The following is a 13,512-nucleotide window of genomic DNA, read 5'->3' as shown; positions in this document are numbered from 1 at the left end:
CCTCTGAGCTTATACTAACGAGCGTCTCATTGTGCTTCATCCCTGATTAAACAGTCTGTTTGTGAATAATGTCATGTTTGCTTCAGGCAAATAAAATATACTTATTAATTGCTAATGTCCATTCTGTAAGAAGTGGTTTCTCGAATTTTCCTATTCTACTTTTTTTTTTTTTAATTTTAAAAAGTGTTTTTTCCATCTTGTTCTTTTTGGTGTTCAGATCACTTTGATAATATGGTCTCCCCAATGGTCTCCCCAACTTTATCCAGGAGAATTCAGAGAAATGTCTGTTATGCCTCTGTAATAGACCCTGGGGAGTACTTTATCCTTCTTTCCAGAAAAATGGGGACGAACCAGAATATGGGTGTGTTCGTGCATAGGTCCTTGGATACTTTCAACACGCTCGGTAATAATGTGGTGAAAGCCTTTATTCCCAGGCCACCTGGCAGTTTCCATTCCATTGCTGATGTGGTCGTTCCTTGAGGCAAGTAAGAGGCGTCGGCTGAGCTCTCAGGGGCCCTCTGGTTTTTCAATTCCTTCATTATTTTTGTCACATAAAAATTTGAAGCTAAGAGTTATAGCGCTTTATAAGCTGAAAAGTCATTTCTAGCCAGAAAGTGCTGATTTGCTTTAAATTTTTCAGATGCTAAGTTTTATTTTACATTTACTATTTAGAAGTCATTAGTGACTTTTTTTTCCATTATTTGGGAGAAAAATTTAGAAATCTAAAACTAATGGTTAGATTACTGTTAGCTTCTTTTATTAGAAGACAGTTATAAAGAGGTATTTTTAACTATCGGCTGAAGCTGTTTGTTGGGAAGTGGGCACACAGTGATCTTTCTTTCCTACTTCGTCTTCAAGTGGGTGTTTCCTTTAATTCCAGATTTTAGGCACCAAGTTGAGCTCAAGTACAAATGTTCTCATGAATCTTAGATAACTGCACTCAACCTGGTTAAGTTTTTCTTCAGGGGAACAAGTAGTTAAATGCCTTTTCAGTAGAGGTATCTAAAACCTTTAGAGATATATTTGACTCTTCTTTAAACTCTTCAGTGTGAACTTATTAAAAGCATGCACTAGATGGCACTGGAAGATGACAGGATGCTGGACGCGGTCCAGGTTAGCATATAGATACAGCTGTCCCAGCAGCTCCAGTTACAGCTTCGCCTTTAGTCATACTTCTGTAGGAGACCAGGAGGTACAGTTTTAAATTTTGTATTAAGCCTTAGCTAGTAAAATTCCAAATATTAAAAGGTTAGGGAGTGGGATATATATATATATATAAAATATATATATATTTTAAAGAATCTAGAACTAACTAAATCTCAAAATCCAAAGAACCATGAAGTGTTCCTCCCCACCATTTGAGGAATTCAGGAAATTACGGTGTGCTTTCAAAAATACACTGAATTGTGAAAGGGGTTTTTTGCTACAAGAAAGAGCAGTTTTTCTGTTACTGTAGGACCATCTGTAGCTTCTTTCCTAGGTTCTTAGAAAAACTTTTCTGTCTCCCTGTTACTCTTCATCCTAAACTGCATCCCAGTTTCTCACGTCATTATCATTTTTTGAGAATAAAGAGATGTTTAAATCTGTAGAAGGGCATTATTTTTTAATGAATGGTAATTTGGCAATGTGTATTCAGTTACTAATTTTTTCCACATTTTGTTTTTAATAAATTGGATACACAGGCATAGTATGCCTTTTTATTAACAGTTTAGAGATACAAAATTAAGTGAGTAATTTCAAAGAATGGACTCGTGTGTGTGTGTTTGTAACTATATCAAGGCTGGCTTCCCTCGCGCAAGTAAATTATAAGTCAGTCTGATCTCACTTACCAGACTAGTAGAGATGTCTCAGCTATGTAGTTCCACTTTCTGCTTTTGCACTTGGGAGCTTGATACCATTGACTTGATCTGATTTAAAGTGTTTACCATTTGAATTAATTTTTAGTGATATTTAAAGATTTAGAAGAACCATAGGGGTAGCTTATTTTTACTCTCCCACCTTTTTCCTTGTCTTTTTCCCTCTGTCGAAAACTCCCACTTGTCAACAAAACAGAGTTATTAGGTGTATTTAAGATAAGGTGGGGTTGTTCTTTGGTGTCTGCAGCTCTTCCCACTTGAAGGTTCGGAGGGAGCTGATTGATTTTACTGTAATCCCCCTTCTGAAAACAAAAGCCTGTCCCTTAGAACTTTAAGGCTAAAATAGCAGCAGTGTCTTTTTTTTAAAGAACAGCTTTTGTTAATCAAGAATCCTGACCTACGGATCGAATTTCTTTTACAGAGTACCTGATATTTTGAATTGATAATTTTTTTTATTTGGTTTTATTAACATAGCCCTTCCAACCCCAGATTTTTCTGTTCTTGCTGCTTGAGAATAAATTTCAGTGCTGTGATAATCAGCACTGAAGGAAGTAGTGATCGAATGGATGTTTTTTAATCTTGTGGGAAAGTGGGTACAAACTTAAAATTAAGGACAGGTTGCTAACTCAGTATTACACAATCCCTTTTCCTTTTAAGAGAAGAAATCCCTTCATTATTATTAAAATGCAAAGAAATGTGACCACTGTTAACATGCTTTATCTTCAGCAGACAGGCCTAGTGAATAGGGTTTGAAGATGAGTGTAAGTGTTGATTGGGTATCATTATGAGAGATTTATGAATTGTCTGGCTTAGATGAATCCTTAATGGAAACAAATGAAAAAAACAGATGACTCAGTGAGCGTACCTCCATGCAGTTTGTCATCATTCCTTTTAGTTAAAGATTAGAGATAACTGTGGTAAGGGAGACGTGGGAGTGGTGGGGTGTGGGGTGTGCAGTGAGCTTGACCCCAGTAGCGGAGGTTGAAACGCCTTTGGGAGCATGCCCAGAGAGGAAGCCAGAGCCCCAGCAGGGTGGTTCTCCATTCAGGGTTTGCTAGAAGGAATTCTTGGGTCTCAGATTGGACTTGTTATCCTGTAAAGACTTCGCATAGTCATTTCCAACGCGTTATCTAGATGGACATCAGTAGAAAAATGTTCAGTTTCCATGGTTTTTGTTCCAGCCATTTTCTAAATTCTCAGTCAATGTTACATTCCTAATTTTTTGATAATCAAATACATCCATCTGTCTCTAACTGTGTCCTTTCTTTTTAAACTCAGTAACCCCATCCCTGTTTCTTCTTTTCTTCTTCCATTTCTATTTCTGCCTTTGATGTCATCCCCAGTATGAGCTGGTGTCCCTCTGGTGTGCAATACTCTGCTGCCCTGAGTGCTGACTTTAATTACAGAAGGTATGGTATTATGTGTCCAGCCACCAAAGTGGGAATCAGAAAATATGGCATTTGAGCTTTTGGCTTGGAGCTGGCTTCTTTCTGTGTGGCTGGAATGCATATGGTGGCCTGCTTTGTCTGTGAGCACAGTATTCTACGGGCACCACTAATCCAACTGAAGGGGTACAGCCAAGGAGTTGGATGGTGTACCCCGATGCATCCTGTTTGTCTCAAGTGGCTGTAGATTTGGTGTTTTCCGCACGGACTTGACCCTCTGGTATTGTAGACCACTTTTCTCTTTGTTTTGATCGGTCCTAATTCCCAGATCCTAGGAATTCCCACATCCTGAGGAGAACAATACCAGAAACAAGACAGCTAATCAGATGTACTTATTTCTGTTATGCTTCCAAATCCACCAGTCTCTTTAGATTCCAAGCTCACAGATTCCTTATCATTTCTAGTCTTCTCTCAGCTAAGCACCAGATTGATTACTAAAACATTTCCAGGATTAAATGTTTTGTAAGCATAGATCTGGCTTTCTCGGGCTTTACAAATAATTCATAATAGAAAACTAAATTTCTTCTTCACTTAGCCCGTCTTCTTATCCCTGGTATTGAAAATGAGTTTTACAGAGACATTTGCTTGTAGTTAGTCATGATTTCTATTGTCATATTGAAATAAGAAAAATAAAATCCATTGTTTCATTTATTCACTAGAGAAAAATAGAGGCATATGGTTTCAGTTCATAATAAGTAATTCATGGGAAAAAAGCAAATGCAAGCCCTTCTGGACTGCCATACGTGAATTTTTGGTAGCAATTAACTCTGAGAAGAGATAACTAAATAGCTTAAATATACCTTCAAATACAATTCCAGATGCTGTAGCTGAGGACATGGTCAGCCACAGCTATATTTTGAGATCCAGTTGTAACAGATGTGAATTTTTTTGACTAGCAACTCCAAGGATGATGGATGGCTGACTTCTCTCGGTAGCCTCCTGCTTACCGGGGGAAAAAAAAAAAAAGCTTTTCACTCTACAGACCACATAGTCTTTATTCCAGGGATCCAATTTTAGACACCAAACCCTAAGTTAGCTTTTCTCCCCTTTGTCAATATCAAGACAGAAAAAAAAATTAAACCTCTTTTAGACTTACTAGCTTTTCAGCTTTTGCCCTTTAAGATGTCACATGTGCCTGTCTGCAACTAACAATTCTCAGGAAGCTGTCAAAGCAGTTGTTGTCCGGGCAGGTGTGCACAGATGGTAATGCTCATATGTAACATGGGTTTTCTGGGGTGGATGTGTACCTGTGAAGTTATAAAGATCACTGAGACTGTAGTTGAATGTAAAGTTATAAAGGTCCGCTTGATGATTGCAAGGGCAAGTCTTAGTCTCCCTGTTTGCCTTCTGGGAGTTACTTACGGTCGTGTTCTCTCTGTGCCGTGTAATTCTTTGGCATTGGCAGAGTTCAATTCTGGCAAAGATTAATTACATCAAATTCAGGGGAAAAAACACAGATAAATAAAAGATCATTAAGATAATGTGGTCTGTCCATATGGTATATTGAAGAAAATCTAAGAAAATGACCTTAAATGGTCCAACATTTGAATAAGTTGAATGAGGTTAAAAAAAAAAAAAATCTCTAAGTGTGGTATGTTTCTCAGCATACCAAGATCTGTGGGGGGAAGGGTAGGTGGTGCACATTTGACCATGCCCTTGTAGACAGTTTTGCTAGCTGACATAGAAGTACAAGCAGGGGAGATACAACGGAAGGGATTTTGTATCCTCTGTCCTTTCTGAGACTCAGAAATAAAATGAATTAACTCTTGTGTTCTGTGTTCAGTTTCAGCCTAGAAGGCTTGACAGGAGGAGCTGGTGTTGGAAACAAGCCATCTTCATCTCTAGAAGTAAACTCTTCAAACACCAAAGAGCTCAGGCACCCTTTTAGTGGTGAGGAGAGGGGTGACTCTTTGATGTCACTTTCAGAAGAAGATCTGGAATCAAGCCAGAGAGAACGTAGAATTTTTGATCAGCAGGTAAGACTGAAATGGGTAATACGTTGCTAATTTGGGAAAAAAATTGATTTTATTTCCCTGAATGTGTCCTCATAATAGGAACAAAGAAGGCAGGACCTGTGTTAATATAAGGATAGTAGCTGTGATTACTTCCCCATTATGTAATATACTCAGAGTAGCACAAAGTAGGTTTTTAGCACTTAATAGTAATTAAGGAGTGCCACTGATCTGCATAGATATAAGTATTCCAGCTTCTTTAAATTAGGAAAGTATCCAGGATATTAAATTGAGTATTTTTCTTCTTATCTGAGGACTTTTACCACCCCAATAGTAACATGAATCTTAAAGCATGTCACACACCATTATTAAATCTCCCGATTCTCAAAAACATATCTCAAGTTTCTCCATCCTAGAAAAAGAAACTTCTTTTTATTTGTCTCATCGCACTGTGTGGGAAACAACTGTGTATTCTCCCTGCTTCCTTCCTGTCACTGCCGGAATGCTTGACACAGCACCTGCACTCCCTGCCCTCCCTCCCCCCCCCTCCTTGTGCACCACTCTCACGCTCTTGAGACTCCTGCCTCGGAGGTCGTGGGCTTCCTTGTCACCCACACCAGATGACTCTTTCTTAATTGTCATCTTCTCGGGCCTTTCATGATCACTTAACCACTTCTGACAATCCCTCAGGGAATTTTTGAGTTGCGAATTTGAATTACATGCTTTTCTAGCTTTCTTCCCTACTCCCAGTCCTTTTTCCTCTTCTTGGGCCAAGGAGACCTTGGATTAATTTCTGAGAGGATTCCGGGATACACGTCCAAATGAAACATTTTCAGTCAAACAAATAAAAAGGTTAAACACCTATCTTTGAATAGGTGACTGGCGTTTTAGGTAGAAATAAAATGAAACATTTCAAACTAAACAAACAAAAATTTTAAACAACCTGTTCTTGAATTGGTGACTGAAGTTTTGTGTAGAAATATAAGTTTTTATTACATCCTGCTGCATAGCAACAATATGACCAAATATAAATTTGGCACTGGAGGATTACCTTAGTGATGAATGTGTCACTTATGCTCGTGTGAAGCTTATGAGAATTTAGGCCTAATGAAAATCAAACTGAAGGCCTAAGGAATGTTACCGCCTTTGCCCCCCACCCGTGGATTCTTGGCCTGATACTTTAGAAACAGTTGGAAGAAATAACAAGAATATGTGGAAGATATTTATTGAAGTAAATGCTTTAGATTTATTCAGCCTAATGGTGTAACAGAAAAAGGGAGGGAGAAAAAAAACCCAGAAAACAATTCTTTGGTGACAACTGAGAGCATCTCTGATAAATGGAAAATCTGAAAAGTATGTTGCATTTTATTGTATAGAATCCTTTGGAAATCATTTGTAAGACCAGGTACCAAAAGTGTGTGTTTGTGAACAGAATCATAGACTTAGAACCAATATATCCCTTTGGATTCCACTTAAGTCTTGTGTGTGAGAACTTCAAGCCCATTTAAGTGACTTCCCAAGGCCTCATGACTGGCTATTAGCTGAACAGGGTTAAACTCAGAATTCCGGGCTGTTCGTCTCACTGCTGCTTCCATGTCTTTGAAGCAGATGAGTTCTAATGAGGAAATGAGGACATTTTCTTTTTCTTAATACTGTTTATGGGATAACCTTTTCCTGAGCTGGCATTCCTAGGACTCTAACAAATGGCCCCATCTTTTAGTAAGTGGTCTCTTTCTAAGTGGCCTTTCTGTTGAGTCTGTCTAGGTAACGTTGTCGACACTGGAGTTGCCTCGTGTGTTTACCTGCCTGGGGCTCTGCTCACCCATGGTTTTCTGTCTCACGTGCAACCTCCGAATGGCCGCTTGAGCTGCTTGTGTCTGATCTGCACCAGTTGCCTGTAGCCAACTTCCTGTTGAAAGGCGGGGGCCTTTCACTGAGATCATTTTTCAGACCTCACAGTTGTATTCGAAACACAGCAACTGTTTGCCTCAGACTCCATGGTTACTCATGGAACAAGCCCTAAATAATCAGAAGTCCTTGGCGCACTTGAGTCGCATTCACACTACGTGTGCAGATTTCAGCCTACTATGAAGGGAGGGGGTTTACGATAACTAAAGTTAGTTAACAGGATGGCCTCTCTCAAAACAAAAGGAGAGGGAGTCCTTCGTCACCGGAAGTGTGCTAGTAAACACTGGTTTACTGTTAGGAGTTGTGTTGCAGGAAGTTCTGCAGTCAGTTGGAGTACATGGCCTTGAAGTGGCTGAATTTACTGAGGGAGTCAGATTGTCAAATTTCAGTCACCCTCATATACAAGTAGAAACAATCTAATCTTAGAAGAGGAAATGAAAGCGATTTAGGCTTCTGTCCAGATGCATGGCTACTTTGCTTGTGATCTTAAAACACTTTCTATTTGCATCTCTGTTTCCAACTCTTTTAAAATCAGAATGATATTACTGGAATCCTACTTACATGTCTGTGAACGGTATTTAGATTCTCAAAGAGCAAGAACTATATATCGTTTGATATTTCCAGTGGAATTATTTTTGTCTGATTATGGTTAGAAGATGTTTATTAAGCACTTACGAAGTTTGAAACATTATTAGGTATTGTGAGGGATACAAAAGTACTGTGTAAAGGGTAGATACTCTATTTATCCCCATTTTACAGTTAAGAAACTTAAGGCTCAAAGAAGCCAGATAACTTCTCTGAAGTTGAGCAGCTGTTTTGTGGCAGGGGAGACTGGGCTACAAAGCCTCTGCCTTACGTCTCTTGCATGCTACCTTAGGCTGAGTCAGGATGTAAAGTTTTGTGCTTATCTAAAAATGCAGAGTGTGTACTCAGAACCTGTTTACTTTTTTCCCTCACAGACATGCCACAGATCTAAACAACAGAGGTTTAATTACTGTACATCAGCCATTTCTTCTCCACTGACAAAATCCATCTCATTAATGACCATCAGCCATCCTGGGTTGGACAGTGAGTATACTATACTTTATTAAACTAAATATATTTTAAATAGTTTTCCTATCTTTTTTTGTTTCTTTTCATTTTAAGACCGTCTGACGTTACCTTGCAGAATTTGCCTTCCTCTTCCTCTGAATGCAGGGCTGAACAGTTACAGAAAGATGACAGAGTTCAGCTTGGGGATCTTCCTCCTTTTACTACATAAAAATCTCCTTAATACATTAAATTCATTGTATTCTTGAGCCTAAACCAGACACACAGGTTTTAAAACTTTTTATTTTGAAATAATTTCAGACTTTAAAAATAGTTGCAAAAACAATACAAATAGTTACTATATATTCTTCACCTGGGGCCCCCAGATGTTATCTTAACTCTTGTCTTATCCATCTCTCTTCCTCTCTTGATCACTTTCCTTAAAGATTTTTCTGAAACACTTGAGAGTAAGTGACACACTTAATGCTTTTAATGTCTGGATGATATTTCTTATATTACCTCAGTACACTTATCCAAATTTTATCCAACACTAGTTTCCTGGGCTCTTCAGAAGTATCAAGCTCATGAAGAATAAAGAAAGACTGAGATACATTTTCAGTTGCTTAAGCAAATGCCAAGATGGTTACATCCTAAAATGATTAATGGAAATGTATGCAGATTCAGGATCCACGGGCTATGAAAGTTACCTAGAGACGTCTGGCGTCCATAAGCACAGGGCATTTGCTAATTAAAGATGCTCAAAAACATATTTGAAGTGGGGATGGTATAGCTTAAGCAGTAGAGCACATGCTTAGCATACATGAGGTCCTGGGTTCAATCCCTAGTACCTTCTCTAAAAATGAGCCAGATTACATCCTCCCCCCAAAATAAAATAAACAAATTAAAAATAAAAATTAAAATTAAAAAAAATATGTATAAAACATATTTGAATTGGATCCAGATGTTTGCCACAGAAAGTTTTCTTTGGGAAATGCCACTTTTTTAAATTTTGAAAAGTTTTTTTTTTTTTTTCCATGAGTAGTTGTAGTATGGGATCTTGATATAAAGATTTAAATTCTCATCAAAGAGGGTATGATACATTACATTCTTTGCTGAAAGACCATGTATTCAGGAGGCTGAAGCAAAGGGAAGAAACTCTCCTGGTGTTTCTGGTGTTCTTCAGTGTCCCCTGATAACATGTCTCATTTTAAAAGAGTTGGGAACAGAAGTAGCTGTCCTGCATTAATGGGATTTTTTGTCTCAATTCATGGCTTATGAGAGGCCTAATCTTTTTAATTTCCACAGTGGAGTTAAGGCATAATGGGTAATTTTATTAACTTTGTCATCGTTTTCATAAGATTAGTGCTTCACATGCAAATCTGACTTGTTTAACTAAAGGTGCCTAATAATGACTTAATCTCAAAGATAAAAAGTATAACCGCACATAACCCTAACTGAAATAGCTGTTCCTGGTTTTATTTGGGTTTTGGTGTGCTTTAGTGTAGATTTGGCTTTGGGTTAGTAGTTTTGCTGGTATAGAATGAAAATTACTGTAACAAAGTAGTTCATAGCGGCTTTGATGAACCTGGAGGACCAGAGCCAGGCAGGAAAAGGAAAGCACCCTCCCATGTGGCGTTCAGCTCTGCAGACCCTCCTCCGTGGCCAGGGTACCCAGGACCACCAGACTGGCCCGGAGGGAGACCTTTTTCCTGTATTCTGTGATACACTGTCTTGCCCAGTACATGAAACACTTCATGATTTTTCCTCCATAAAGCAAGACGGTTTTTGATTGTGCTTTCAGTTGCCAGCCAGACACTGTAAACGCTACAGCTAACCCCCAGAAAACTCCCTCCTCAGGCGCCAGGACGCTCTGGCAGGCCCAGCCCTTCGTGTTGCTGGGAAACCCGTGGCTCAGCTCGCGGGAATCAGTCGCAGACTGCTGTCAGGAGCAAAGCTTTAAGCAAGCGTTTAATCCTTTCATCCAAATAGAGTGCTCTCATTCTAGTTTATAATGTACACTTCATGCAAGTGTGAAAGTTTAAGTCATATACTCATTACCTAGCCCCACTAACTTCCCTCAGTTAGCTCATACTATAATTGGAGGACTCATCAACTTGAATGATAGTGTTTCTCCTTAGTCCCTTCCCATAGACAGTTAAATTAATTTTCCCAACTGTACTTTTTTATTCTGTTCTAGAAACATAAATTTTTCTTTGCAGATGTAAAAAATCCTGGCTGTTGAACACAGGACTAAAATTGCTGTGTGCTATGCCTTTAAGCCTCAGGATAACTGAATGGTTCTCAATTTGCCACAGAAGCAACTCTTCAGTTCCAAATCGCTTATGTATTCCGCATGATTCATTTTTGGTCGTGATCTTCCTTGCTGAAAGTATCATAATTAAAATCTACCCAGTGGCTTGAAAGCCTAAAGTGTGTGGTACACCTCTTAAGAACACTTAGTGGCTGTGTGACCTTAGGTCCTTGAACTATTAAACAGGGCTGATAATGTGATAAGACTTAAATGTGAATTTATTTTAAATTCACATTAGCATATTTCTGGCTTATAGTAAGCATTTGTTATAGTATGGAGTGAGTTCACAGTGTTCAGACAATGCTAGGGTCCGTTTTTCTCTGACCAGAATTTAAGCAATGTTTGAAAAAAAACCAAAAAACCCTAGAACATTGTCCTTCATTGTCTTTAAGTGGCTATGTCTCATGAGCGTCCTTGTCTAGGAATGAAACACTTTCTAAAATGAGCCTTATCTCACTACTTCTCAGCTCTTGTGTTCTGTCTTCTTCCTTTAAAGAAATTAGCTGCTTCCACCACAGTCTTTCATGGCTGTTAACATTTGAGCACTTCTCAAAATGTATGTCCCCTGAGCTGTTGTCCGGACTGTCTCATTGTTGGGTCATTGGCTACATTAGAAAAAGACAAACTCAGCATTATTCCTAAACTGAAATGTGTTTCAAAAATCCATTGATGTAGAGGAAAATACTGAGTAAAGGTGGTGACTGAAATATTTCTGTGTCATTTTCTGGGACAGAAAGTAGAAAGGTAGCAGCTTAGAACTTAAGAATAAATTTCATTTTTGCGTGTACAGAATAATTCTGTTATTACAGACCCTCCCTTAATAAGACTTTATTTTTAAACTTTTCATTGCTTGCACCCAGAAGATGCTTACAAACAGTAGAGAAAACTGATTATTATTAGTAGTAGTATCCTTGCTAAGCAGTACTCAGTGACAGTAATGTTAAAAGGAGAATGATACCCATTAGATGTTGTAACCTCAGGGGCTTCTTAATGAGGTTTCATTTTGCCCTTCACTTTGCATGGCTTCTTATCACAAAGAACGATGCTCACAAGTGGCACCTGTCCTGCTTTACTTGTGGTATATGAATTGGCATGCTTTGCTGGGAGCACTAGATTATAATTGTATAGCTTGCATTAGACTATGAAAGCTAAGTGGGTCTTAAGAACTGAACTATGGCATTTACATATGTAAAGTGCATCAGATCTACAAAGCTAAATGATTCATGTGACCAGAAATGGTGCGGGGGACCTCTGGAAAGGGGCATCGATGCTACTGAGGATCTTTTATCACTGCTTTCTGTGCTTAGTTTCTCTGCTGTGGATAGTAAGATGAGACTTTATTGGAATGCATTCATTTTCTTAGAGTAGTTCTATTTGGAAAAGATAACATTTGTCAGAACAAAAATTCAGTCAGGCAGATAGACTTTTTATATTGATCTTTTGACTAAATTGCAAGGCTGGAATATATGCATATTCATTTTGAGTACATGATAAAATTGAATCTCTGTGTTAACACAACACATTCTTTCCACATATGTTGAAGATCCTCCTTATTCATACAGGTAGGTTTTTCTTTATGATCCATGATTGTGTGACAGAGAAGGGGATATTCTTAGAATTTGTGTAACAAGAGAGCTTATTCTCATTTCCTGACTTTGCTTCACATTTGGAAATACTTTAGAACACACATTAAAATGATATCTTTTGTACTCAACTGTTACTGCCTAAAAAGCCCAATGTACATGAGTTTGTGCCGGTCGTTCTTTGATCTCTGTCATGTGCGGTGGATGCACACAGTGGTCTGATGTCACATAGCATTTATCTGGGGTGTGGTAGGTACAGGGCTTTTTCTTTCATTTTACTTAGGCTGTTGAGCTTCCAGAAAGCCTGACAGAAGGAAGTTCATTTATTAATGTTTATTTATTCATAGCTACTCTCTGCTGGGCACCAAGCTAGACAGTAGCAGGAGGAGGATGAACTCACAGATACAGTTCGTTTTCTCACCACACTTGAGCCGACAAATGTGAGAACAGTTGAGTGCAGTAGAAGATGATAAATGCAGCCACTGAGAAACATCAGTGCCCAGGACTTGAGCGATCAGAGAAAGCTTACTGAGGAGAAGTGATGTCAAAGTTGAGACCAAAAGGAAACCAGGAATTCACTAGGTGAATGAGTATGTAGAAAGCTAGACTGAGGAATTTGGGCTTCTTGTCTAAGGGCAATGGAGTGATTTAAGTTGACTAAATTGATTGATTAATTGATTCAGACACTTCAGAGAGACCACCTGACAGAAAGTGTTGGAGAGGAGAGAGGCTGATAGATGAGTAGAAGGCTATTGCAGGATTCAGATGAGAGCAGGTGGTGGCCTGAGCCAGGCCACAGAGCAGTGGCAGTAGGAGAGAAGTTGGTGTTCAGGGAATTCTAGAAGACAGAACCAAAAGGAATGAGTGAGTTATAATACCAGGATTCAAGGGTGTACCCAGGTTTCTATTTCAGATAATTAGTTAGATGTTGGGTACCACTCACCAAAGGAATGAAGGAGGGGAACAGGTCGCAAAGAAGGGATAAGCTGACTCATGAACTTGTTGAGTTTGAGCTGCTGTGGGATGTCCACCCACAAGTGAGCAGTGAGATGAATGAGGTTTGAACTCAAAGGAAGGAGCTGATTGAAGAATAGAAAGTCATGAGTCACCAGTATATCACAGGCAGATTGTACTTTAAGAGGCAATGGTAAATGAGGAGGTTTGGGGTGAGCGAACAGAGAGTAGAATGCAGACTCCAGGGGAACCCAACTTACTCCAGGTGTTTCCTTCACTTTGAAGGAAACAAAAACCTCCCACTGAAAATGATGACTATGAAAAATAAAATCCTTATTTTCATTACCTAGTAAGTACATGTTTGTTGGATGAATTTTCTTCAGCTGTATTAGCATTCTGCATACTTAGAAATAAAGATGAAAATGTTGAGTACCTTACATTGTTCATCTAGATGGCCTTTCCCAGAATCGTTCA

At 38.8% G+C, this 13,512-nt stretch overlaps 1 protein-coding gene across 15 annotated transcripts in view; it reads left to right on the top strand.

The window, feature by feature from the left end:
• The window catches only part of AKAP13 (A-kinase anchoring protein 13), a 293,283-nt gene that overhangs the window by 219,102 nt on the left and 60,669 nt on the right, over positions 1-13,512 (top strand). For 9 of the 15 annotated variants that reach the window (XM_032469408.1, XM_032469413.1, XM_032469411.1 and 6 more), the window contains 3 exons: positions 3,200-3,265; positions 5,085-5,277; positions 8,121-8,229. In XM_032469408.1, coding sequence (XP_032325299.1) covers positions 3,200-3,265; positions 5,085-5,277; positions 8,121-8,229 — 368 coding nt within the window. The remainder of the gene's footprint in view (positions 1-3,199; positions 3,266-5,084; positions 5,278-8,120; positions 8,230-13,512) is intronic. The other 6 variants (XM_032469415.1, XM_032469409.1, XM_032469414.1 and 3 more) reach the window with 1 other exon arrangement.

The sequence above is a fragment of the Camelus ferus genome, chromosome 27 (genome assembly GCF_009834535.1).
Source record: "Camelus ferus isolate YT-003-E chromosome 27, BCGSAC_Cfer_1.0, whole genome shotgun sequence".
Lineage (NCBI taxonomy): Eukaryota > Metazoa > Chordata > Mammalia > Artiodactyla > Camelidae > Camelus > Camelus ferus.
This window is presented reverse-complemented; position numbering and strand designations above follow the sequence as displayed.